At 42.6% G+C, this 27,974-nt stretch overlaps 1 protein-coding gene across 1 annotated transcript; it reads left to right on the forward strand.

Moving 5' to 3' along the window:
- The first annotated feature begins 185 nt into the window (after positions 1-185).
- Positions 186-27,954, forward strand: col9a1b (collagen, type IX, alpha 1b). The gene is made up of 38 exons (XM_061041001.1): positions 186-217; positions 341-414; positions 1,197-1,283; positions 1,611-1,743; positions 1,996-2,392; positions 3,412-3,495; positions 3,881-4,060; positions 4,536-4,598; positions 4,688-4,723; positions 4,828-4,890; positions 6,204-6,257; positions 6,630-6,665; positions 6,783-6,806; positions 6,919-6,972; positions 9,246-9,299; positions 9,860-9,892; positions 9,994-10,050; positions 10,152-10,205; positions 13,225-13,278; positions 13,373-13,426; positions 13,554-13,607; positions 13,706-13,759; positions 13,848-13,901; positions 13,989-14,042; positions 15,183-15,236; positions 16,083-16,127; positions 16,221-16,274; positions 16,361-16,414; positions 16,509-16,562; positions 22,351-22,422; positions 22,597-22,632; positions 22,724-22,768; positions 22,887-22,919; positions 23,016-23,162; positions 24,554-24,608; positions 25,530-25,718; positions 26,494-26,571; positions 27,186-27,954. The coding sequence occupies exons 1-38, from the start codon at positions 201-203 to the stop codon at positions 27,380-27,382; spliced, it is 2,937 nt and encodes a 978-aa protein (XP_060896984.1). The 5' UTR covers positions 186-200; the 3' UTR covers positions 27,383-27,954.
- Positions 27,955-27,974: the final 20 nt, after the last annotated feature.

Raw genomic sequence — 27,974 nt, forward strand, 5'->3', positions numbered from 1 at the left:
TGTTGACTCACTCCCCCCAAATAAACGACAACAGTGAGGCCTATAAAAGAGAGGGACCCCTGACTGTGTGACCTGAAGTGTTTCACTCCTGCCGAGGGAGCAACTATCAGGGGGTCTTGTTCTCTCCTGGAAGCCAATCTGCTGCAAGAAATACCCAGCAGCAGGTGTTTTGTTTTTTCATTTCAAGAACATGCTATGACATGGGAGAAGTCAAAAGGTAAATCGTTTACTTAATAGTGACCTTGTAATTAATTTCACATGCAGTTAATGCTTAATACTATACATCAATGTATTGCTCAGAATGCATGTTTAGGTTGTCTTTTTTCTGATTGCATTTCAGAATCATCCTCCTGTACTCTCTGTGCTGCTGCTATCTGATCCCACAATGTCTTTGCACAGGACGTCACGCTCAGTGTAAGTAGACTTCCTCACTGCATGGTGCAATTGATGAGATAATTATCAAAGGAGGAAAGGTTGGTGCGTTAAACAAAATAAATCTGTATTTCCTTAGCAGAATAACCAGTGCCATGTATTGCTGCAAATATGCTTGGCACGCTTGTGTCGGCATATTTTCCTCTGGATATTGTGCCCTTTTTTTTCTATAACATACATATATGTTCTCTCCATGCACATGCTCACTCTTATCTATTTTTTATGAGATGTATCCTGTGTGTTTCTGCGTAGCAGCACTTAAGGAGTCCAGCTGTGTGCCTGCATGTTGTGTGGATTCAGCTGTGCACTAAATGGTATTATATGAACAAAGTGCATCAAGAATTACAACAATGACTAAACGTCAGAGTACTATTATACAGTATCAACCCTGTGTAGTTCATTTGAACATTGATATATTCCTGAATACGATGCTGGCACCCCCAGTGAAAAAATAGAGACAGAAAGGATCTGTTGCATGTGGACCATTTATTCAAACGTGATAAAGACCTTTAACTTCCTGGCCAGATGTGTTAAAACAGGAAAATGTAGAAGTTAAGTGTTAAAGAGGAAAACCACAAACAGTCAGAGATAGCCTAATATTTATTCAAGGCAGTGGAGCAGCTTTCCAAACACTGAGCTTTTATTCCCTTTCCACACTGGCACATGCACACATACTCACAAACACACACACACCACACACACTCTCTCTCTCTCTCTCTCTCTTCGACTACTAAAGCAGGCTGCTCTCTGTTTCCATCTTGCAGCTGTGAGATTTTCATCTCAAGTTGGTATTCATGGGGAGCAGCAGTTCATGTGCCCTCAGATCAATGTCGGGGAGGATCGTTTCCCAGGTGAATTCGCAAAAAAATAAGCATTTTCTGTTTTTTTTTATTTTGATTCACATTTCCTTTGCCTATACTAGAAAACAACTGGCAACACCATTCCTTTATGAAATATATATTTTCAGGCAAACCTTTAAACAGCATGCAGATTCTACATGTGTGTGAACCTAAAATAGAATCGCCTTGTGATAGAAATACCAAAAAGAACAATGATTGACAGCAAGAGCTTTGTCTCCGAATAATGATATTAACAATACTGAATTCACCCAAAGTCTCAAAAAACATCTAAGAAGATTTTCCTGTTTTTTTTGGTTTTTTTACCCCCTGTACATGTAGGATTTTACATCATGTCCCAGTTCCACATTGCAGAGCTGGCAAGAAGAGGGACAGTTAAACAGGTCCCTGGATCATCTCCTCGGCATGTTGCCTATCAAATAGGCCCAGCGTTTAACTTCAGGATCAACACAAGGTAAGCTGCGGGGGCGTCCCAATGCGGGTTTGTGTACGAGTGAACACTGACATCTAGTGGTTGAGCTGGCATAGCGCCATCTACCCTGTCCATGGTCCTGAACACCACAGACTGGACTTATCTGTACCATCACATTTATTCTGTTACATCCCAACCTATACAAGCTCAGTATACTATCAAATATAGTTAACTCTTCTTGGATATCGACTTTACAAGCTGGGGGATTTATTAATATATGTTTGATTGTTCCAGATCAGCGTACCCCCTGGGACTTCCGGAGGAGTTTGCCTTTGTGTCCGTGCTGCGAATGAGTGGCAGCACCATCGATAAGAAGTGGAATATCTGGCAGATGCAGGATGTGAACGGTAACGAGCAGCTGTCCGTCAGACTCAACGGGGAGTCCAAGGCTCTGGAGTTTACCTTCCCGCTGCAGGGCAGCAGGAGGCAGACTGTCGTTTTCAGCGACGCGTCTTCTCTCTTCAACGACCAATGGCACACAGTCCTGCTCAACGTCAGCGCGCGCTCCGTCACCCTGTTTGTGGACTGCGTCATGGTCGGTTCTCAAACTGTGCAGCCGCGACAAAAAGTCAGACTGGATGGCTTCACGTTGATTGGGAAGCTCAAGGACAACCCAGTGGTGCCAGTTCCGGTACGTCCCACGGGAGCGTTTTCGTCCTGGCATCTTTTTTTTTGCGTGTCATTCAGAACCACATGTGCTGAGCCTGTCCTATGCGTAATTGCGTATCATAAAAAACGCATATGGTGACGTCTGCAACGAGTTTACATTACATAAAGCTGAAAGACCCTTCCGTATACCACTTAAGGTTTCCTTGTGGGTCTGTATGACACGCATGGGGCCGTGACGGGTCAATATTTGACGCCCCTGAGAAAGTGGAAACTCAAGCAAGACATGTACGGTGTTGAAATTAAAGTTAACCAACTTTTAGAGCAACCAAAGTTCCCGACGAAAGTTTGGATTATACTAATTAACCAATTCATTTTGTGATAATTTCTATTTCTATTGAATTACATCGAGCCTACTGCTGTCTTGATTAAATGCATGTGATGCATGAAAACGTCTGGCGACAAAAGGAGTTTCTGTTCCTGCAAGCAAAGGTTTAGGATTCCCTGTGTTCTCTCACCATCCTGTTGTTTGGTGCGTCTATTGTTTACGTCTGCTGCCTCTCCATTCATGGCTTTACTGACAAATATGTGGAATTTGTTGCAGGGGCCTGGTGAAGAATATGTTGCACACAGGCTAAACTAGTCTGCAGTACCACAAGGGTGCATGCTTTTCATAGGTCCAGGCAGCTTTTGTTGAGCACAATTACGCACGAAATCATGTCCTCTAGGGGATTCACATGTGCCAGAGTTTACCACACTTTAACTTTCAACTAAGCGTTTAAAGTCCATACAATTGTTGGATAATGACCCTCTGATTGTTGCTAAATCATTGTGCAGACACAGCCAGTTTTCTGCGTTAATCGTGCGCAGCGGAATGTCCAGACTTCATTATTTATAGAAACCCGATAATCTCAGGGAGAAGTCCCAATATAGAAGAGTGAAACTTCAACAAATCAGGATAAGAGCTGCATTCTGTAAGTCTATTTTGCAGATATATTGCTAATCTATTATTTCCCATCTTTTTCTTTTTTTTTTTAAATGAAGTTTGAACTCCAGTCGATGATTATTCACTGTGACGTGACGCGAGCCCGGGAAGGCGTTTGTCATGATCTCCCAGCCAGGACATCGGTAAGTACTAAAACACAAATTAAGCTGTCAGAACACAAGTGAAGTAGTGGTTTAACATGGCGATTCTAAGTTGCTCTTAATGGAAAGAGAAATGAAATCAAGCAGCATCCAAGTTGTGTGCGTAAAAGCACTGTTCACACGATATTTTTGCTTAAGTAAAATATACTTTTACTTATACTGAATGAACTCTTATGGGGGTCAGCAGAGGTTAAATAACCCGCTACTCCTACCTATTGGTGCTGTCTGCGCATTGGCCCCTCCCCTTGATACCCCCACCCCCTCCCTCCCTGCAAACCCTCCAATCCCGTCCTCCTGTAACCAAACATCAGCATGAATATGCATGATCCCCCTGATGGTTCTGGGGACCTCGGACGGTCTTAGATAGCTGAAGCAGATTCAGTTGGGTTTGTTTTGTCGGGGGCTCCTTCAGCCCAACAAATCCCAGAGAAAGGACTACTCTAAAACCTTTCCTGCTCCACGGGTGGAGATCATGGCTCAGGCCCCCAGTGTTAGAGGGCCACTGCTGGTTCTGCTCCTGCAGCTTGTCCTTATCTGCTCCGCTCAAGTAAGATTCATTATTTTTCTCTTTCTCTCTCTTTCTATGTGGTGTTCTCTTTTTTTTGGCTTTGTAGACGGATGTGACCGAGGTGCAGGTGAGTGATCTCCTTGTGCAGAATGCTAAATTTCACCTAAAGCAGATGCTGGAATTGTTTGTTTCGAGTAGATAAAGTTTACATCTACACAAAAAGTCAAGGTGTCTCATTTGTTTAGTGTCTCATTTTTACTTTTTCTTCTGCAAAGTGTTGTCTCATTGCGGATCAATTCTGCAATCAGAAATCAGCTCAATAGTCTGTTAGATATTCCAGTTTTTCCTAAAGACAGTCTTGTCCTCTGGCAACATGCAAAAGGCAGTGCACCTGTTGTCTTTTTTATCATATCTGTGTAGCAGTATGCAAAAATAAGAAAAGGCCACCATTGGTATCTTTGTATCAAATATTAAAGCTGATATTTTCTCATTCTATTATCATTATTTTCCCCAGAGGAGTCAAGGACCTGCTGGCCCTCCTGGACCTGCAGGTGTCCCGGGAATTGATGGCGTTGCTGTAAGTGCTCTGTAACAATGTCCAGATTATGTGCTGCAAAACTCTGCAGATAGTTCCCTTTTGGCTCACCTTGCACGTCTTTGTTTCAGGGGGAAAGAGGAGACGATGGCGAGGAGGGTCTTACTGTAACTATAACCTCTTAATAGTAGAAATTAAAATGATGCATTCAACAGCGTTTCACTGAATGGCTTAACACTAACTCATGTGTATGTGAAACCTTTGTTTCCAGGGGCCTGATGGAGATGCGGGTAAACCGGGCTCTTCGGGACTACCTGGAATTCCCGGTAACGATGTGAGTGTTCAACATTTGATCTGTTATATATATTTAAATACATGTCATGGTACAGATACGTTCAGAATCAGTGGAATCAACACAAAAAAGTGTTTTCAAGGGAGTGGAAATCTTCAGGGATTGCACTTATAAGACTTTAAAGTGACCAATGATGTTTGAGGTTTTGTGCGGAAAAAATGTGAGGAATTTATTAAGCAGGAATCCAAATTTCCTTTGTAACAGGGAGAACCAGGGCCCGAGTGTAATTAACTCTGCTCCGGTTAGAGTTTAAAGGAGGGTTAGAAAAACATCCAGCATAAAACTGTTGCTGATGACCGACTGACAGAGAGAAACTCTAATGAGTTCATTTCCATTTGAACACTCATTCAGAGTGTGTTCCCTTTAAAAATATTTACTAAATGTTTCTGTTTGAGTTATTTCCTGTCGAATCCAGCAGGATTCAGGAAAACAATGGCGTCTTTGTGGCCTGGCTGTAGTTGGTATCTCCTGTTGAGAATCCTCAAAACGGTGTGGAATGACTTCTTTCAGTGCGCTTGTTTGAAATGAGACAGAGGAATGTCACTCGCTGCCTGGTTTACAGTCTGTAGAGTTTTGCCCTCTGCCCCTGGTGCTGACTTTTTTTTTTTTTTTTTTTTTTTCTGTTTGCCTGTGAAGTTGAACACGCTCTCTGGGACGTCATGACGTGTGCAAATATCACACTCATACTCTTGAAAATGAAACTGTAGTGCACTTTATATTCAATACACTTTAGAGGTGGGCTTTGTAGTTTAGTAAAACCCACTTATGAACACATGAGTGACTCCTCCCACTGATGTATGATTGTGTTATGATGTTGTATCACATGGAGGAGGGGGAAAGAATTGACTTCTGGGTAAAAAAGGTGAAACAAAGAGTTCAAATACTAGGTTAAAATCTTCTTAAATGAACACATTTTTAGAGTCTCACACCATCTCTACCTTCAGATTTAGACTTTTTTGAAGTTAGCTCTTGTTTTCTGTTCAAACTGTGATGTCTCCTTTCATAGATTAAATAAAATGTGCTTATTTTGTTTTGATATATGTTTGAACATCTCTTAGGTATATTTAGTTTCTTCTACTTGCTCATTTGTGTCTTTACTTAGTGCACTCTAATTTGTTTAAAATGATCAAAACAGGCATGACTTAAATGTTTTTTGTTTTTGTATTCATTCTGGATGCCAATAGAAAACAAAAGTATGAATAGAACCTTAGTTCTTTGAGTTGTACACACAGGTTTTGCAGCGCCTGGAGGTTTGTCATGATGTATTATTTAAGCATGTTGTCTCTTCTCTGCAGGGTCTGACCGGCCCTATTGGAGACCCCGGGCCCGACGGCCCCCTCGGACAGAAAGTGAGTGACTAATGAGCCTTTTTTGCCTTCCTGCTTCAGAGACAGAGTCAGTGAAACGCGTGCCAAGCTGCTGTCCAGCTTTTTTTTTGGCCGGGGCAAACGAGAGCTGCAGTGCATAAACCAATTCCTCGTGACAAATGAGACTTAATCCTGCGGGTCTTCTGCGTAATCTCCGTGGGGAATGAAGCTCCAACATCGGTTCTCGTTAGAGTAAACATTGCTGGGTCAAGTGTGCCCGGCACAGTCATGTGATGAGCTGGAGGAATGTTAACTGGGAGCGTCTACAGGCTCAGATAGCTCACTGTAACCTGCTGTATTTCAGTTTGATCAACACCTGTTTGTGTTTTTAATGTTTGATTCGTCCTCTTTTAGGGGGAACCTGGAAAATCTGGACCTCGTGGAGCAGCTGTGAGTAATCTTTACTCTTTAGTTGAAGCACAAGATCATCCATGAACATCTAGAAATCTTCTTTTGTTCAAGTTCAATACATTGATCACTGAGTTTTTAATTTATGTCTTTCTTTAGGGTGTTGGGCAAGATGGACCCCCGGTAAGTAAATAAGTCATGAGCCACTAAGTCAAAGTTTTTTTTAAGTTTTAGTCGTTTTTTTCAAATCATAAATCACTTGATATTGAGTACCTTGAAATGTGTCTTTGAACAGGGACCACCCGGGCCTGGAGGACTTACAGGAGAAGTTGGAAAAGGTGGACCACCTGTGAGTAGAGCCAAAGAAATGAAGTGTTACTCTGTGTTAAATTACAAACCAGGAAATACACTGAGGCGTCTAATATACAAGCGTGAGAAGTGAGAGTGCCAGCTGAAGTGAAGTTTGTGTTTATGAAGCCAACTCACTGCAGCGTTAACTAACTCAGTCCTTATGAATCTATGATAAAACATTAAAAAAAATACATAGTACAAACTCTGTTCACATAATAAATAATATGTTTTATCCATTCAACATTCAAAAATGTGTCATGAAATTAAAGACACAGGGACTCACACGTTTTAAGAATATTTAGAAATTGATTATATGCTTAAAAAAATCTACATAAATTAACATTTTCTGAATTTCATCTTCCCTCTGGGTACCTTATGACCCAGACATTATATTTACTGATTTAAATTCAGTTTTACCCGTCGGCTTTATATGTCAGTATCAGCCTGCTCTGGATTTCAAAACATCAACATTTAGATATACTGTAAAGAAAGCGTCAATTTGTGTGAAGGTCTCTGACTGTTAACTCAGCACCATGGTTTATTGCACAATGAATAATCAGTATAAAAGCAAAATATGAACTTAAAATTGATCTAAATTAGTCTTTGCACTTCAATTGCGTCAATTGAAGCTCCTGAGAGGAACTTTTGGTTTCGTTTTGGTGACCCCTGTGGACAAAGCTGGAGCTCTTATCCTCTTATCTCTCTGCTTATTCTGTCCTGTGCATGTTGTAGTAGTGTTTTTGAACCCCCCCCCCCCCCCCCCCAAAAAAAAAAAAAGTCCATCTTACTTTATATTAATAGCCAAATGGATCACTGGCTGTGAATCTTTGCTGTGCAAAATGTGGGAAAGGGGCTGTTTCTGCAGATTTCATAATATATAAGAGGGGACATAAATCACATTACATACATAAAAGAGAGTTAAACTAAATAAGTGCACCAAGAACCAAGGGGAATAGGGGGGGGGGAGCTGTTTTACTGCTGAATGAATCTACATTGATATTTGTTTCTGCATCAGAGCTCTGTGAAGGAAAAGGAACATTTCCCACTTTGACAATAAAGTTCACCTTATGATCTTATCTTAATAAATACTTAAAGCACTGGTTCTCAACTGGTCGAGCCTCAGGACCCTCCACCGCCTTCATGAAAAATCACCACCCAAATTTCTAATATTTTTCAATCACATTTATTGAATGAAAAATTGTGCAGTTTGGACCTCAGACGGTACAAAGCATGACAGAACAAAGAAACAATCTGTTAATAAAAACAAAAACGCTTCACAGTCTTTTTGCCACAGTTTTGCGACCCACTGAAAACAGCTCCGAGATTCACTTTTGGGTTCCGACCCACCAGTTGAGAACCACTTATTTAAAGGATGCTTGAAAAATGTTAATTTGACCGATCATACAAAATTATAGTAATAGTAATAATATCTAATCTGGTAAGGAGACCTTACTGTATCCCACAACCCCTCTTGTCCCTGGTCAGGAAACATTCATGTGGCAGCAGCTCGTTCCATTACTATAAAGTCAATAAACTCTTCCAACCAGCTGCTCAAACTAAAACAGTTCAGAGTTTGAATCTTCCAATGCAAAACAATTGTCCTATTAGCAGTTAGACAACCCAATGTTGGTAGCTCATCTATTTTGTCTCCTCATATACACAGTACAGGACTTTTTGGAAAATCAGAGTAGTGACAGCCTTCCCTCAGCAGGAGATTCAGACATTAAAAATAACTGTATAGAAATGGTCAGTCTCGGTCCTGAGGGTCTCGTTTGCATCCGTGGGTCATACAGAGGCATCAATATTAATCTCAGTCTGTTCCACAACCAGTTACAAACTCCTCACAGGAGCTTTAACTTCATGTTCAAGTCTATAAAGCAGCATCATTCTTCTGGCTGAATTCTGTACACGAGAATGTTTCTAAAAAAAGGAATGGAAGCTGGTGTGCTCGCTGTGCGTCGGGTTATATCTGGTAATACAACAGTGGACTAGCTTACCTCCCTGTTGAAGTGGAGTGGTGTCTGAAGCGGTTACAGGCACACTAGTGTGGGAGAGAGTAAAATAGTAAGGATAAGAAAAGAGTAGAAAACGCCAAACGGCCTTCGTCAGGGCGCTGAAAACATAACTGTATCTTTGCCAGGACTCTTAGTGTCATATTTAATACGATTCAAAACTAGAAATCTAAAGTATCCAACCGTTAAGGAGTGCCCAGCTGAATGTATTCTCTCTGTTTTTTATTTATTTTTGGACACCTTTCTTGTCTTTCCTCAGGGGGCCATGGGTGTCAGAGGACCACAAGGACCTCGTGGAACAACAGGACCCCGAGTAAGAAACGCTTCATCATTTATATTTCACCAGAGTAGAGGTCATGAAATCAGTTAGATGTATAGATACTTTGTTGTTCCTGAGGGAAATTCAAAGCATCCAGTAGCAAATCACAAAGACACACACGACACAAAACATTTGTTACATCATCAACACCGGCTGTCCCTCCATACAGATATCAAAATGAAACATGTGCAATTAAAAATAGACCTATATTAAGAAAATGTTAATAACCTGTGCAGGAATAAGAATATAGATATATGTGCACTTTAAAAAACAGTTAGAATTAGTCCTCAAGAGAAGACCTACAGCTGCACAGCCGCATTTATGTTGCAATGTTCAGCGGTGTCTGAAAGGAGGTAGTGCTAATTTCAAATTTCAAATATGTCTGTTCATATTTTAAGGTGCATTTTTCTTAAGTATTAAGTCAACATAAACATTAAAGTGTCCAACTAGAGGCTGCTTCTTTAACACAGCTGTGCATCTGTTTTTAGTGTGTGTCTCTGTGCAAATGTTTGAGCAATTCAAAAGTGTTAACCTGAGTTTTCTCTGAACATCAGGGTGCAGCTGGAATGCAGGGCAGTGCCGACCTGGTAAAGCTTTTTTTTTTTTCCAGAGATTTTTTGTTTGTTCGTTATTTCTTTTTGCATATGTGATATCAAGAATATTGTCTGACTTTTACCTTGTTGTTTAGTGTACAAACTCATGTCCACCTGGGACTTCTGGGCATCCTGGCCTTCCTGGCATGAAGGTGAGAAGCAGCTTGATTTCTTCAAAAACCTAAACTGTCTTAATTGTTGCAAAGTAAAGCTCGATTAATGTCGCCTCCATTCATTGTCTGTGTGTTTTTAGGGCCACAAAGGTGTAAAAGGTGAAGCAGGGGAACCTGGGAAACAAGGGCACAAGGTAAGCTGTGTTTATTAAAGAGGTACTTAACTTATTTGAAACCCAAAGCTGAATATTTCTAGATGTGAGGAATGTTATGAAACATCCACAAGAGCAACAACAACAGTGTGAATTTAAACCAACGTTAAATAATCACTTAAAACATAAATATTCCCCTCAACAAGCGTCTCACACACCACAACGTTCCACATCAGGAAAAAATGATGCATAGTTCAAACGTGAAGAAGGGATTCCCAGCGCCTTTGAGACGAGTTATTATTCGGCTGCTCCGTTTCAAGAGGAAGTGATACATTCCTTTATGTAAAGCCCGGGACTCCTCGTAATGCACGGAGGATGATTCATTTGAAACGATGTCTAAGCTCAACTGCCCTCTCTCTGTAATGTGTCTACGCATTATATAAATGGAAATGAGTCTGGGCCCATCTCCTTTTATCACCCCATGCCAGGGTGTGATTTACTGTCAGTCTGCGCCCCGTCCACAAGAATGATTTTTCTACTTCGCTGCAGGTTTCATCTGAGGGAACCTTCTGCCTGTTTTCTGCTCGCAAATTCACAGATTTGAACGCAACGTTAACAAGCAGATGTTGTGTCTAAGGTTGAACGTGTTTTTCAAACATGTAAGGAAAAGCAAGTTTGATTGTAGAGCATCATACAAACAAACAGCAACACAACGTGCCCTACATGGCGAAACAAGACAAAAAACAAGCATGCAAAACAAATTTAAGACATTAAAATACTAAATATATTCAAATAAAAACCCAACAAGTGTTGATTTTGCCATCTTTAAATTCATGAATGCCCTGCTAACACCCCTGATTCTTCCCCCGAAGGTTGCTTTCTGGAATAGAACATAGGAGCAACCCCTTTTTTTTAAAAGTTATCCTAGAAGAATATTGAAATTTCAAAGATTGCACCTTACCTTTCGGAGCAGCAGCAGCTCAGTCTGTGAGGACTTTGGTTGGTAACTGGAGGGTCGCCGGTATAAGTGTGGACCAAAATATGGAAGCTGGTCTGGTAGCTTAAAAAGGTAATTGCCAGGTCACTTCCTGAGTACTGCCCTTCAGCAAGGCAGTGAACCCCAGACAGCTCTCTCTCCACTAATGCATGTCCACAGGTCCTGTTTGTGCATGTGTGTACTCGGGCCTACGTGTGCTAGAAGCATGTCTCTCAATAACAAAGTGTTAAACCAGAATTTCCCCTCAGGGATTAATAAAGTATGTAAAACAAAAGAAGCACATTTGGAGGTACACACAAAAACATGCAGCACTTGTGTTTGAAATGGGCACAGACAAAGATACACATGACTACATATAACTTATATCAGCATGATACAAATCAGACAATAAACAAAGCCAATTTCAACCTTTCTTGGATTAAACCTCCGGGGACTCAAGCCTTCTTTTTTTTCTTTCAGACTCATTGTCTGTGATATGAAAGGAAGTACTGGAGCACATGAATCACTTAAGGCAAATTTATTTATGTGCAAAGAACAAATGTTTTGACACACTGCATCTCAAATTTCCCTTAAAGGCTTTACATGCGATTTTTTCATCCAGCAGATGAGCACCAGCATGAAACCAAAACAACTTGTGCTGCATTGTTGTGTTAGCATGCTAATGCTAGCGATCTTTATTATGCTCATATCTTCACACTGCATGTAAATTTACCTGAAATGAGCGTGATCTAGAAACACAGTTAAGCAGTGAGTACAGTATGTTATTCTTCTTTTCTCTAGTCCTTCAATTAAACAACTTTTATACACGAGGGGAGGAGTCAGCCGGCCGTCCGGGCGATGTAAACAAACTGAAGATAGGACTCTGAAAACTCTGAAAACATCACAGACAGTGGGACTCGGGTGTTACACCCATTGTAGACAGTCATGACTCACAGAGTTATTTTCAGAGGATATACTTGATTTATATTATATTTAAGTGTGAAAAAGTGCATATAAAGACTTTAAGTAATTTGTGTGCTCCAGTACTTTTTTTTTTACCGTGCCTGTGTGAAGGAGTCCACTGAATTACATTTTGAACGTCTAAGGTCCTTCTCTGAGAGCACCGACTTCCATTTTCCATCAGATTCTTAATCGCAGGAGTTTCCTTCTACATTGTCTCTGTTATATTAAAGCTCCTGTGAGGAACTTTTTTGTTTTTCTTGCTTTTGGCGCCCCCTGTGGACAAAAGCAGTATCTGTAATTTATTTTCTTTGCTCATTTTGTCCTGTTGTAGTGTCTTTAAACAAAAGAGCTCACCCACTTTCTTTTAGCAGTCACATTAATCACACATTGAGAATCTTTACAAAGGGAAAACATTGTCAGTATTCACTTTAAATCACTGTCTGCCACCTACCCTGCTTCAGTCAATAAAAAAAACAATGTAGAAATAATTGTTCTTGTCGCTGATGATCTTGTTTGCTTTTGTAGGTCATAAAGTGACACCCATATTAAGTTCAGTCTGTTTCATGACAAGCTAAAAACTCCTCACAGGAGCTATAATTCGTTTTTAAAGTGGGACGATCAAGCAGAACAAAACACTCTTTCTACTTCCAGATGTAAACAAATGCTGAACCGTTCCATTCCCTCCCGCTCTGTTTAACGGGCAGTATTTGGTCATGAGTAATGCACTGTTTATATCTCTTAATGGTGAATTGTGATACACATATTTAACAGAATAAATTGCCTTCTTAATAACAGAAAAAACTTGCACATCAGCCTCAGGGCAGAACCGCTGCCTGTCTTAATGGAAATACCCCCCTCAGGTCCTTCAGAGTCGGCACATCAATTATTTGTAATTTGCGAAGCAGGAGAACGGTAATTTGGAGTTAAATCATCTGCCTCTGCCCCCCATGCAATCAATTAAAACCGGGGTGTTATGCGTTTCTAATTACAAAACAGCTCATAGGAGCAGCCTCGGTTTGAAAAAAAAAAGAACCTCAAATGGGATGTTTGTGTGTTAGGATGTAGATGGACTCCTGTGAGGGAGTTAAATATTTCATTGTTTTTTCTTTTTCTGTCACTCAGGGCGAGGAGGGAGACCAGGGAAGTCCAGGGGAGGTCGGATCCCAGGGACCAATGGTTAGATACCGTTTCATTTTATTGTATAAACTGTTCGTAACTTGTTTTTTCTCTGCTCACTGACGCACCTGTTGCATCCAATTTGTTATTTCAGGGTCCTCAGGGAATACGTGGAGCCACAGGAATGATGGGTTCCAAAGGAGAGATGGTGAGTGCTCATGATACCCTTCTTACATTATTTCTCATAATTTATGCATATTCAGCTTGACTTCTTCTTACATGTGTGTTAAAATGTTTATTCTTTAAAAAGCACAATTGTTCTTGTTCTCTGGCAGGGAGCTCGAGGTCTGGACGGAGAGCCTGGTCCCCAGGGTGTTGCCGGGGCGACTGTGAGTTTGAGCCCTCAATACAAGTGCTCTGTTGTTTGTTTTTTTTGCAGAAAATCATGAATGCATGAACAGCTTATGATTGAACTGATTATTTTTAGGGAGATCAAGGCCAGAGGGGCGTGATGGGTGAGCCGGGGCCTAAAGGTGAACTGGTAAGTAGATGGAACGCCCCCTGTAGAAGTCAGGTTAGTTTGTACACGATACACAAACTGACAAATATGTTGTTGCTTTGTCGTTCAGGGCGTTCTAGGGGCAAGAGGAATCACCGGTCTGCCAGGTCCCAAGGGAGACGCTGTGAGTGTCTAAAAAATAACTACAGGTACTTCTTCAATGATCAGATACAGCGTGTGCTAAAACATGAGTTTGTGCTTTTGTCACCAGGGGTTGCCGGGTGTGGATGGTCGTGAGGGTATTCCTGGGATGCCGGGAGCAAAGGTAGAGCATCATTTCTACTTCTTCTTATAAAAAAAACTCTCAGATTTAACCAAGCAGCCACTGTCAGTGTTGAAAAATGACAACAATGCAGAGGTGCAAAAACACGCAGTTCATTTCAAAACCCATGTTTGAATGTCCATTTTGACAGCTAAACTTAATATGTTTACAGCCTGCTTCAAAAACACTATTTTTGTCTGAATAGCTGATTTCATTTAGTTGCAAACACTGGACGGTGGTGAGTTTTTTAATTACTCACCCGATTTGATTTTACAAAGAATAAGAGTTGTGCATAATTAGAGGCGTCGCTGATCTGACTGACATGCTGGCAGCCAGGAGGCTTAAGCCTTAGCCACACCCTTTTTTCCTGTTGCTACAGTAGGTCGACCAAAAGTAAATCTGATACAGCATTTCCAACATGGTGACCGCCACTGATGGGCTAAAGTGCCGCTTCAGAAACCAATGGGTGACGTCCCTGAGACTACGTCCATGTTCTTTACAGTCTGTAGATCTAACGCATCAGTTCATAATAAAAACAATAAATGCAAAACAAAAAAGAAGGAAGAACCTATTTTTTGAAGAGCTGCATACTTCTTACCCTGAAGGGTTTTGTATATCCTAGCTCAGTGAACTTATGAAATATTAACCTTTAAAACAAGATGAAACCCTTAGAAACTAGCTAAGCTAATGATAGACACAGCTCGGCATGCAGCCCCTCCTGACATCCTGTGTCTGCTGAAGAGAGTCAGAGAAACACAGATAATTAACATGAGGCTTCGTTGTCGGCTTTAACGAACTAAAAAGCATCTCAGCTTTACATAAAAATGTGGTGAGCATTGTTTGCTTGAACTGCTCGTGATACATCACCTGAAATCAGTTCTTCTTGCAGCTCGTTGCTAGTAAAGTAGCATTAGCAATATAGATTTATTTTGGCTGTGTAGGATACTGTGTGAGCTGAAAAACAAGTCAGTGATTTTATGTATGGATATCAAATTATGTAATAGGAAGAAGTGCATTGACTAGCACTCTGTAACCTGATTCTGCCTTTAAAGTTGTAATTGTTGTGTTGTCATGGTAATGCTATTTGGCTGTTTTTTTAAAGACTGTAAGCTTCATTTCTTTTTACCGTCTGTTTCTCTGCAGGGAGGCATTGGGAAGGCAGGCGTTCCTGGAGAGGTTGGACTTCAGGGGCTTCCTGTGAGTATGACTTTTGACCCCAAACTGTCAGGACAGACACTGATTGGACGCACCTGAGTGAACCCACCAGGAGCGCTTTAAAGCACCATTGCACACACACATCACACACTACTTCACTCAACTGCACATCTGTATTGTTGTAACAAGAATCAATCAGAGATGCTTTTAAATCTTGTTTTTTTTTACAATAGACAATAAACTTTTTTTCTGTAGGTTGACATTTAAAGTTATTCATTCAATACGATCCCGTCCCTCCAACCCAAGCTGTTTTCACACATGCATGCCAGAACTTTTCTAGTCACCAACCCTGCACCTGTCACAGGATAAAATCATCATCATCCACCTCCCACTCACTTGCTTGCCTGGAAGTATATTTTCTGCTGCGTTCACATATCCTCCTACCCCGACTTCATGTGAAAAATGTACAAAAGGCCTGGCGGGAAAATTCCAGTTGAAGTCGGAGTGAAAAATGTCCCTACCTGAACATTTCAGGAACTATTCAGGGCTTTTGTGCATGTGTGAAAACACCACCACACTTCAGGCTGTATGGTGCGATCTACTTCTACCTCAGGATGAAAAGTGAGGGTTCAGTTTCTAAGCCCTGTAATCTTTCATTAGTCTAATTAATGGCACTAATGAGAATCACCTTAAGCTTTTCTGGTCAAAAGCTCAAACCAATATATTTCTATCTTTTAAGCCTCCCGCCTCGAGGCCTCAAGTGTTACTCAAAGTGAAAGGTGTTCATTTTAAGGGCTGTCACTGCCTTCAAGAAATATTTCCTTCGTTGTAGGATGTCATTCCTTTTTTTATCGTTGTTTCTAATAAAGAAATGTTCTCTGTTTTTAGGGTTTGCCTGGTTCACCCGGACCGAAAGGCTTGAGCGGCTCTAAGGTAGTTGTCTTTATCATTTACTAAATATCACCAGGTGTTTCTTGCATGTTTCCCCCCCCCCCCCTAATCTGAAATGTGGTTGTTTCTGAACAGGGAGATGCTGGTCAGTTGGGCTTTTCTGGAACAATGGGATCTGCCGGCAAAACAGTAAGCAGAGCAGCAGGGGTTAAATGACTGTTTCAACACCTCTGTTTTCACCTCTGATGTGTCATTGTGTCATTTTCTCTTTACAGGGTGAGCGTGGAGAGCAGGGAGAGGTGGGACCGGTGGGACCCATCGGTGAATCTGTGAGTATTTGGCGTACTTGGAAATGTGTTTATTAAGCTTTGTTATGTTCATTTAAAATCATCCTCTGACTTTCTTTTGTCTTCTTCCTAACAGGGAGATATTGGAGTGAGAGGCCCCTTAGGTCCAGCCGGAAAGCCAGGTGCAAGGGTGAGTTACACCTTCCACTTTTATATTTGTATCTTTATCATATTTTATTGTTTTCATGTCTGTTATGTTTTCCTTAGCAACGGCAAATTCTTGTTCTACCTTCTTTGAACCTTTCATAGCTCATCTATATAAAAAAAGTGATTTGCACTTAACGTCATTTTCCCTGTTCTGTGTGATTCTCCTGTTTCTTTATTTAAACGAAAATCACTTTGCTCCCTCATTAAAGTTTATTAAACACATTACCTTTTAATGCCTGTTTAGTTTCTCAGTCATCCAGATCATGGTGATTTCTAAGCTTGTTTCAAAGGCAACTGGACCGGTTGAATATCTTGATTCTTTTTAAGATGCCTTTGGATCAAGCTTAGAAATCACCTTTCAATATTATAATTGTAAACAATAAGAATGTAACAACATGACGAGGGCCCTGAACGTTACATGTTGTTACATTCTGTCTGATGAAGGGCGAGGGCCCTAAACGTTACATGTTGTTACATTCTGTCTGATGAAGGGTGAGGGCCCTAAACGTTACATTCTGTCTGATGAAGGGCGAGGGCCCTGAACGTTACATGTTGTTACATTCTGTCTGATGAAGGGCAAGGGCCCTAAACGTTACATTCTTTCTGATGAAGGGCGAGGGCCCTAAACGTTACATGTTGTTACATTCTGTCTGATGAAGGGCGAGGGCCCTAAACGTTACATTCTGTCTGATGAAGGGCGAGGGTCCTGAACGTTACATGTTGTTACATTCTGTCTGATGAAGGGCGAGGGCCCTAAACGTTACATGTTGTTACATTCTGTCTGATGAAGGGCGAGGGCCCTGAACGTTACATGTTGTTACATTCTGTCTGATGAAGGGCGAGGGCCCTGAACGTTACATGTTGTTACATTCTGTCTGATGAAGGGCGAGGGCCCTGAACCTTACATGTTGTTACATTCTGTCTGATGAAGGGCGAGGGCCCTAAACGTTACATGTTGTTACATTCTGTCTGATGAAGGGCGAGGGCCCTAAACGTTACATGTTGTTACATTCTGTCTGATGAAGGGCGAGGGCCCTAAACGTTACATGTTGTTACATTCTGTCTGATGAAGGGCGAGGGCCCTGAACGTTACATGTGGTTACATTCTGTCTGATGAAGGGCGAGGGCCCTGAACGTTACATGTGGTTACATTCTGTCTGATGAAGGGCGAGGGCCCTGAACGTTACATGTTGTTACATTCTGTCTGATGAAGGGCGAGGGCCCTGAACGTTACATTCTGTCTGATGAAGGGCGAGGGCCCTGAACGTTACATGTTGTTACATTCTGTCTGATGAAGGGCGAGGGCCCTGAACGTTACATGTTGTTACATGTAGGGCCCTAAACGTTACATGTTGTTACATTCTGTCTGATGAAGAGCGAGGGCCCTAAACGTTACATGTTGTTACATTCTGTCTGATGAAGGGCGAGGGCCCTAAACGTTACATGTTGTTACATTCTGTCTGATGAAGGGCGAGGGCCCTGAACGTTACATGTTGTTACATTCTGTCTGATGAAGGGCGAGGGCCCTGAACGTTACATGTGGTTACATTCTGTCTGATGAAGGACGAGGGCCCTGAACGTTACATGTTGTTACATTCTGTCTGATGAAGGGCGAGGGCCCTGAACGTTACATGTTGTTACATTCTGTCTGATGAAGGGCGAGGGCCCTGAACGTTACATGTTGTTACATTCTGTCTGATGAAGGGCGAGGGCCCTGAACGTTACATGTTGTTACATTCTGTCTGATGAAGGGCGAGGGCCCTGAACGTTACATGTTGTTACATGTAGGGCCCTAAACGTTACATGTTGTTACATTCTGTCTGATGAAGAGCGAGGGCCCTAAACGTTACATGTTGTTACATTCTGTCTGATGAAGGGCGAGGGCCCTAAACGTTACATGTTGTTACATTCTGTCTGATGAAGGGCGAGGGCCCTGAACGTTACATGTGGTTACATTCTGTCTGATGAAGGACGAGGGCCCTGAACGTTACATGTGGTTACATTCTGTCTGATGAAGGGCGAGGGCCCTGAACGTTACATGTGGTTACATTCTGTCTGATGAAGGACGAGGGCCCTGAACGTTACATGTGGTTACATTCTGTCTGATGAAGGGCGAGGGCCCTGAACGTTACATGTGGTTACATTCTGTCTGATGAAGGGCGAGGGCCCTGAACGTTACATGTTGTTACATTCTGTCTGATGAAGGGCGAGGGCCCTGAACGTTACATGTGGTTACATTCTGTCTGATGAAGGGCGAGGGCCCTGAACGTTACATGTTGTTACATTCTGTCTGATGAAGGGCGAGGGCCCTGAACGTTACATGTTGTTACATGTAGGGCCCTAAACGTTACATGTTGTTACATTCTGTCTGATGAAGAGCGAGGGCCCTAAACGTTACATGTTGTTACATTCTGTCTGATGAAGGGCGAGGGCCCTGAACGTTACATGTGGTTACATTCTGTCTGATGAAGGACGAGGGCCCTGAACGTTACATGTGGTTACATTCTGTCTGATGAAGGGCGAGGGCCCTGAACGTTACATGTGGTTACATTCTGTCTGATGAAGGACGAGGGCCCTGAACGTTACATGTGGTTACATTCTGTCTGATGAAGGGCGAGGGCCCTAAACGTTACATGTTGTTACATTCTGTCTGATGAAGGGTGAGGGCCCTAAACGTTACATTCTGTCTGATGAAGGGCGAGGGCCCTAAACGTTACATGTTGTTACATTCTGTCTGATGAAGGGCGAGGGCCCTGAACGTTACATGTTGTTACATTCTGTCTGATGAAGGGCGAGGGCCCTGAACGTTACATGTTGTTACATTCTGTCTGATGAAGGGCGAGGGCCCTGAACGTTACATGTTGTTACATTCTGTCTGATGAAGGGCGAGGGCCCTAAACGTTACATGTTGTTACATTCTGTCTGATGAAGGGCGAGGGCCCTAAACGTTACATGTTGTTACATTCTGTCTGATGAAGGGCGAGGGCCCTAAACGTTACATGTTGTTACATTCTGTCTGATGAAGGGCGAGGGCCCTGAACGTTACATGTGGTTACATTCTGTCTGATGAAGGGCGAGGGCCCTGAACGTTACATGTGGTTACATTCTGTCTGATGAAGGGCGAGGGCCCTGAACGTTACATGTTGTTACATTCTGTCTGATGAAGGGCGAGGGCCCTGAACGTTACATTCTGTCTGATGAAGGGCGAGGGCCCTGAACGTTACATGTTGTTACATTCTGTCTGATGAAGGGCGAGGGCCCTGAACGTTACATGTTGTTACATGTAGGGCCCTAAACGTTACATGTTGTTACATTCTGTCTGATGAAGAGCGAGGGCCCTAAACGTTACATGTTGTTACATTCTGTCTGATGAAGGGCGAGGGCCCTAAACGTTACATGTTGTTACATTCTGTCTGATGAAGGGCGAGGGCCCTGAACGTTACATGTTGTTACATTCTGTCTGATGAAGGGCGAGGGCCCTGAACGTTACATGTGGTTACATTCTGTCTGATGAAGGACGAGGGCCCTGAACGTTACATGTTGTTACATTCTGTCTGATGAAGGGCGAGGGCCCTGAACGTTACATGTTGTTACATTCTGTCTGATGAAGGGCGAGGGCCCTGAACGTTACATGTTGTTACATTCTGTCTGATGAAGGGCGAGGGCCCTGAACGTTACATGTTGTTACATTCTGTCTGATGAAGGGCGAGGGCCCTGAACGTTACATGTTGTTACATGTAGGGCCCTAAACGTTACATGTTGTTACATTCTGTCTGATGAAGAGCGAGGGCCCTAAACGTTACATGTTGTTACATTCTGTCTGATGAAGGGCGAGGGCCCTAAACGTTACATGTTGTTACATTCTGTCTGATGAAGGGCGAGGGCCCTGAACGTTACATGTGGTTACATTCTGTCTGATGAAGGACGAGGGCCCTGAACGTTACATGTGGTTACATTCTGTCTGATGAAGGGCGAGGGCCCTGAACGTTACATGTGGTTACATTCTGTCTGATGAAGGACGAGGGCCCTGAACGTTACATGTGGTTACATTCTGTCTGATGAAGGGCGAGGGCCCTGAACGTTACATGTGGTTACATTCTGTCTGATGAAGGGCGAGGGCCCTGAACGTTACATGTTGTTACATTCTGTCTGATGAAGGGCGAGGGCCCTGAACGTTACATGTGGTTACATTCTGTCTGATGAAGGGCGAGGGCCCTGAACGTTACATGTTGTTACATTCTGTCTGATGAAGGGCGAGGGCCCTGAACGTTACATGTTGTTACATGTAGGGCCCTAAACGTTACATGTTGTTACATTCTGTCTGATGAAGAGCGAGGGCCCTAAACGTTACATGTTGTTACATTCTGTCTGATGAAGGGCGAGGGCCCTGAACGTTACATGTGGTTACATTCTGTCTGATGAAGGACGAGGGCCCTGAACGTTACATGTGGTTACATTCTGTCTGATGAAGGGCGAGGGCCCTGAACGTTACATGTGGTTACATTCTGTCTGATGAAGGACGAGGGCCCTGAACGTTACATGTGGTTACATTCTGTCTGATGAAGGGCGAGGGCCCTGAACGTTACATGTGGTTACATTCTGTCTGATGAAGGGCGAGGGCCCTGAACGTTACATGTTGTTACATTCTGTCTGATGAAGGGCGAGGGCCCTGAACGTTACATGTGGTTACATTCTGTCTGATGAAGGGCGAGGGCCCTGAACGTTACATTCTGTCTGATGAAGGGCGAGGGCCCTGAACGTTACATGTGGTTACATTCTGTCTGATGAAGGGTGATTTTTAGAAGGATACATAGTCAAAGACGTGCATTACAATAATTACAGTTTGCCTTTTTGTTAGAATCCTAGTATGTATCCATATATGTTGTCCTGACTGTTGTTTCACTGGAATGTCTCAGAGAATAGAGCGAGGCTGGATCTCACAAGAGGTCTATTTTCACAGTAGGGGGAGAAGCAGCGAGCAGAGGGCTGAATGAGCTCTCTGTTCTGCGGACATTCCTCAGACAGTCGGCCGGTGATCAAAGGGGGAGGGGGGGGGGGGGGGAGCACACACAAACAGGTCCAAGAGAAACAAGAAGGGATGCTGTGCTGTGTTCAGAGTTCATTAGAGTCTAAATCTACTTATATTTGATTAGTTTAAGCAACATTAATAGGAGATTAAGATATTGCACAGTGTGTTAATAAACCTACTTAGAATAGAAAAGGACAGAATGCCTTCATGTTGCACATTGTCCTTTAAATACATGCACTATTTCCTACATGCACAAAGGCCTCAGGCACTCACACACTTACAACTATGTACTTGTAATAAAAATGCTGAATAACAAAGAAGCAGATTCAAGTGTTATAGAATATATAGAATAATATATATGTATAGAAGAATACAAAAAAACAATAAATGAACCCTAACAAAAAGAAAAGGTATAAATGCAGTCTCACATTAAGTAAATATTCAACTTAAGTTCTCACAACCTGAAGTGTATTAAAACTAAAGTTGACAACTGAAATGTAAACAAACAGCTCTGCAGGAAGATAGAGGTGTGAATGTGTGATAGAGGGAATCATATTTGTGCAGTGACATTATAGAGAGCTGTTTATGTGCAAACACTGTCTACACTGTCTACACACTGTTTAAATGTGTTTGCAGGTGTTGCACATTATTCTTTGTTTTTATTTGCTCACACTCTTCTGTTGTCAGTCCCGATGTGTTGTTGAGCGTTGCTGAGAGATGTTTGTTTTTTTATTCGTCATAGGGACCTAAAGGTGACCCCGGCCTGCCTGGTCTCCCTGGTCCTCATGGTCTGCCCGGGATGAAAGGAGAGCGGGTAAGACAAGACCACAGGCCTCATTCAGAGGAACATCTTTTCACACTATTGTCTTAAAAACAGAACAAACAGCTGATCAGCTCCCTCTAGTGGGGACTAATGGAAATACTTTGAAATACTGTGGTTCACAACAATCCCTTTAGTCAGTTAACTCACTTGTTTGGTTTGCTACAGGGAGAGCGTGGAGAAGCAGGACCTAGAGGAGAGCAGGTATGAATCCAGACATTGAATATGAACTCTGTCTTGATGGTAATGCTGCATGTTTTAGAACCTGTGGGTTGATCTGCTTTTGTTTTTAAAGGGAGTTCAAGGTGATGAAGGAAATCCTGGCGACAAAGGGGAATTTGTAAGTTGTTGCACAAACACAAATATTTTTTATTTATATATGTAATTTCCTGTTTTCACAATAGAGCCTCACTCATTTCCCTGTTTAACATCCTTTGTCTTTTAATAAATGTTCTTAGGGTGAGACCGGAGAAGCTGGAGCTAAAGGAGAGGTGAGCTCAGACTTGATTCACTCACCTTGTAGTTCAGTGTTTCAGAAACTTCTGCAGCTGTGTAATATGTGTAATACATTTGTTTTTGCTGTAAAGGGCGGTAACCCTGGAGAGCCTGGTAGACGGGGCCCGGAGGGAAGTCGAGGGCAGCCTGGCATCGAGGGGCCGCCCGGCTCACCTGGACCACGGGGCATGCAGGGGAACAGGGGAGCAACCGGAGTCAGAGGGACCCAGGGTCCCGCGGTGAGTCGAGGAGATAAACACCTAAAGGAAAAAGAGAGACAGAAAGAAGCAGTTAAAACTACAGCCTTTAACGTTTTGATTCAGCACTTATAGCAGGTTTTTTTTTAATTTTATGTATGAAGAGATGAAGGGACCATTGTCATCAGTGTAATTTATTAAAGGAAGAATGTGCAACTTTTTGATCCAGCAGATACCACCCTTGAGCACCAGAATTAAACCCTCGCCTCCTCTATTCTGAAGCCTCCGCTCTCCTCCAGCGACACTCCTCCAACCCCTCTCCACTCGCGTTCTCATGAAGGAGTTGTAAATTAAAACGCACTATAACTAAGCATCATTAAGCGCAAGCGGCAGACAAAATTGTCCTTTGCTCAAGTCACAATCACCTGTGTCCTGCATTGTTGTGTTAGCATGCTAATGTTGGCACTCTTTGTTTAGCTCCTAGCTTCACATTGCACATAAGTTTGACACAGAATGACCGTGATCTAAAAACACTTACATGACATTCAAATAAGCTGTGAGTATGTTCTCTATGTTCTTCTTTTCTCTAGTTCTTGACTAAAACAGCTTTACACACAAGGCCGTCCTGTCCATGTAAACACAGCTCTGACAACAACACAGCTGGAGGGACTCACACTTCTCACTCGTTGGAGACAGTCATGACTCAGAGACACATTTACACGGGATATACTTGATTTCTGATGTTTTTATGTGTAAAATATCCCACATTCTCCCTTTAAAGTCTTTATATGTGATTTTTCACACTTAAATATAAATCAAGTCTATCCTCTGAAAATAACTCTGTGAGTCATGACTGTCTACAATGGGTGTAACACCCGAGTCCCACTGTCTGTGATGTTTTCAGAGTTTTCAGAGTCCTATCTTCACTTTGTTTACATCGCCCGGCTGGCCGGCTGACTCCTCCCCTCGTGTATAAAAGTTGTTTAATTGAGGGACTAGAGAAAAGAAGAATAACATACTGTACTCACTGCTTAACTGTGTTTCTAGATCACGCTCATTTCAGGTAAATTTACATGCAGTGTGAAGATACGAGCAGAATAAAGATCGCTAGCATTAGCATGCTAACAACAATGCAGCGCAAGTTGTTTTGGTTTCATGCTGGTGCTCAAGGGCGACATCTGCTGGATCAAAAAATTGCATGTGAAGCCTTTAAGATTTATTTTTGGGCTTTGGTGCCTTTATTAGAGAGGACAGTGGATAGAGGAGGAAAAAGGTGATTAAACAGGTTTAACAAGCCCAAGGGTTGTTACAATCCCCCCCCCCCCCACCAGGAGAGACCGATGTCAGTAAAACAGGAGGAGTTGTGTTTTCGTTTCATAAATGTTTAAGACACTGTCATGAAAATCTATTAAGTCCTCTTTCCTTCCTTCCAGGGAAAAGAGCCGAGCGATCAACACATCAAACAAGTTTGCATGCGAGTCATGCAAGGTAAGAGCTGAAAGGCCTTTGACCCCCGTTTATCATTCCCCAGTGCCGGGTGCTCCTCGGGTTTAATCTTCCCCACAATGCCTCATTACACCAACCACACATAACTAGAGCCGCTGTCCCATTGATCCGTGCAGCTGCTGAATCCTCTGCAGTTCAAAAAAAAAAAAAAAAAGATCTCATAACCGGAACATGAAATAAGCTTCAGCCTTTGTTTGTGTGATGGATGAAATATTTCCTTTCTAGGAGCTTTAGAGAAAACGTCTCGCTGAAGTCACAACCTCTGTTCTCTTCATTCAGTTGCTCTTACGTCTTCCCCAACTCATCTCCTGCGCTCATGATTTTTTTATAGCCCATGTGCTGAAAAATTAATTTCACCTCCAGCAGACCTGCACTCCTCAGCTTGGAGCGAAGACTCCGAGCCTGGAAAGGGAGAGAAAAAAAGAAAAAAAGTCGAGCAGCAGCTGCATGAATTTTCATCAGGAGCCGGAAAACTAGAGTCTTAAGTGCAAGATAGCATGCAGAAAGGAAACACGGGAGATTAATATTAGATCTTTTGCAGCGTGAACATACTTTTTCTGCTGCTGATTGCTGGAAATAAAGAGTATTATCTCCTCTCTCGCTCGATTTACTGTGGAAAAATAAGTTTGAAAAGCAGGAGCAGCTCAGGGGATATCATGCCCATAGATTCACCTCTCTCCAACAAAACCCGTTGGACCATCTCCTCCATGAGAGAGGTGCTTTTGGGCTTTTAGAGATAAGCCTCCTTTCTCTCCAGAATGATTTATTACAAAGTATTCTATCTTCAAACGCTCCCCTGACATCAGTAAACTAAAAAAACTGTTAGGAAACAGGGTTTTTTTTTGTGTCTGTGGTTCATCCGGTTCTCTCCCTCTTTTTTTCTCCCCATCTGTGCTCCTACAGAACAGCTGGCTCAGTTAGCTGCTAGTTTAAGGAGACCCGAGTCTGGCGTGGCTGGTTTACCTGGAAAACCTGGACTTCCAGGACCTCCGGGGTCACCGGGAGACAATGGCTTCCCTGGGCAGTCTGGAATAAGAGGACTCCCAGGACTCAAGGGGCCGCCAGGAGCTTTGGGGGTGAAAGGACCCAAAGGTAAGGATTTCACTGGCAGGTTCACTGCTGGGGTGTTGTGAGTGAATAAGACAAAATAAACAATCATTTATTATAAGAAGTGGACTTAGCATCTTGGTTAAAGGCTTTATATTCAATTTTTCACACTTAAATGTAGAAATCAAGTATATCCTCTGAAAATAACTCTGTGAGTCATGACTGTCTACAATGGGTGTAACACCCGAGTCCCACTGTCTGTGATGCTTTCAGAGTTTTCAGAGTCCTATCTTCAGTTTGTTTACATCGCCAGGACGGCCGGCTGACTCCTCCCCTCGTGTATAAAAGTTGTTTAATTGAGGGACTAGAGAAAAGAAGAATAACATACTGTACTCACTGCTTAACTGTGTTTCTAGATCACGCTCATTTCAGGTAAATTTACATGCAGTGTGAAGATACGAGCAGAATAAAGATCGCTAGCATTAGCATGCTAACACAACAATGCAGCGCAAGTTATTTTGGTTTCATATAAAGCCTTTAAAGAAGTGCAGAATTACCTTGAAAGGCCAGCAGGGGGCGACTGCAGTGGTTACAAAAATAAGTCAAATTGTTTATAACCAGACGGGAAAATGAGCGTACTTCTAAGGTGATTTATAACGACATTAAATGTTAAAAAAAACAAAGATGTGAGCAGCCAAATGTTCTGAAACAAAGGCTTCAAAACTGTTTTTTTTACAGACCAATTGGTGATGTCACAGCAACTATGTCCATTTCTTTCATACAATCTGTTGTGCTCAAAATACCTTGTTCCATGTTACAGGTGAATTGGGAGACAGAGGTTCCAGAGGGCCCACTGCACGAGGACCTAAAGGTCAGCCAGGAGCTCCTGGACTTCCTGGTGAGTCGATTGAGCCGTCCGTGCCGTTCACCCCCTCCGTCCTAATGAACATGCTACACAAACATAGGCTGAAATACACACACATGCACAAACAGGATCCTGTGGACCCGCATTAATGGAGCGTGAGAGGGCTGCCCACAGTGGGCGCTCCTGAGCTGTTGGGGGCCTTGCTCAAGGGCACCTTGACAGTGGACTGGCACCTCTCCAGCTACCAAGCCAATTTCCGGACTTGGTCCATGCCGGGACTTGAACCGGCAACTCTCCGATTCCCAACCCAAGTCCCAACAGACTGAGCTACTAAAAGTTAGAATCTGTAAAAAAAATGTTTTATTTGACCTTAAAACCTATTTTTCCAAAGGCGGATATATTATTTAAATCCTAAATATTACTGTTTATTTCAAGTCTGCCTCAAACAATATTCAGTTTTGAGTTATATTACACAACTTACATGCACTTCCTTTGTTTAAATTGTGCACCTTCACTTTTTACAATACATTGCCGGAAGAGATCTTTTCTTTGCTCATATTTACGACTGACTGTAAAGACGTAAAGAAAAGCGAGTCGATCATTATTTGTTGCAGCAAGCCTCCTAAACTGAACGTTTGTGATCACAGGTGAGCCGGGCAAACCGGGCTACGGTCAGGACGGTCGGGACGGACAGAGGGGACCCCCAGGTACTCACGGGCTGCCAGGTGTACCCGGTCCTCCCGGATCAGCTGGTCCTAATGGTTACTGCGACCCGTCAGCCTGCAACCTCCAGGCAGGAGCCGCCCACCAGTCTCTGGATGTGAAGGGACCTGCAGGGAACTAGGAGACACTGTGGCAGAGACAGACAGACTGTTTGATTTAGCTCCCCCGCCGAGCACACAACATTTTTTCACACCGTCTTCCAAAGGGCTGCTGGTTGCTGCGGTGTCTCCAATCCATTAACCTCTAGTCCTGTGAGCATGTTTTTGTGCAAGCCGCACGTCCATCAGAAGGAGCCAGCATCTTCGAGTTTTGGAAAAACACAAAACATTGTGCTTTTATACGCTGCAAAACTCTAGCTGGTTCCAGTGTGTTTTTCTTACCTGAGAGATGTTTGATACTTTCAAGAGAGTCCGCTTCCTGTTTTTAAGACAATAAGAAATGACCAGAAATGTTTTATTTATCACACCCTCATGTTCCTCTGTCTGCATTTCTTCTCATGTTCTCCTCCCAAACTGTTTTCTTAATTTAAAACTCCAAAAAAGACATTTACAATAATCACTCAGAGTAAATCAGAGTCGTTAAAGGACTTTTTAAATTGATCTTGCTAACGTACCAAAGATAAACCTGATGACACCTCACTTTGTTTTGATTGTTTTTGTACATGTCAACACGCCCAGCAATTCAAAATAGAAAGGAGGGAGGATGAAATGTCA

This window comes from Labrus mixtus, chromosome 6 (genome assembly GCF_963584025.1).
Source record: "Labrus mixtus chromosome 6, fLabMix1.1, whole genome shotgun sequence".
Taxonomy (NCBI): domain Eukaryota; kingdom Metazoa; phylum Chordata; class Actinopteri; order Labriformes; family Labridae; genus Labrus; species Labrus mixtus.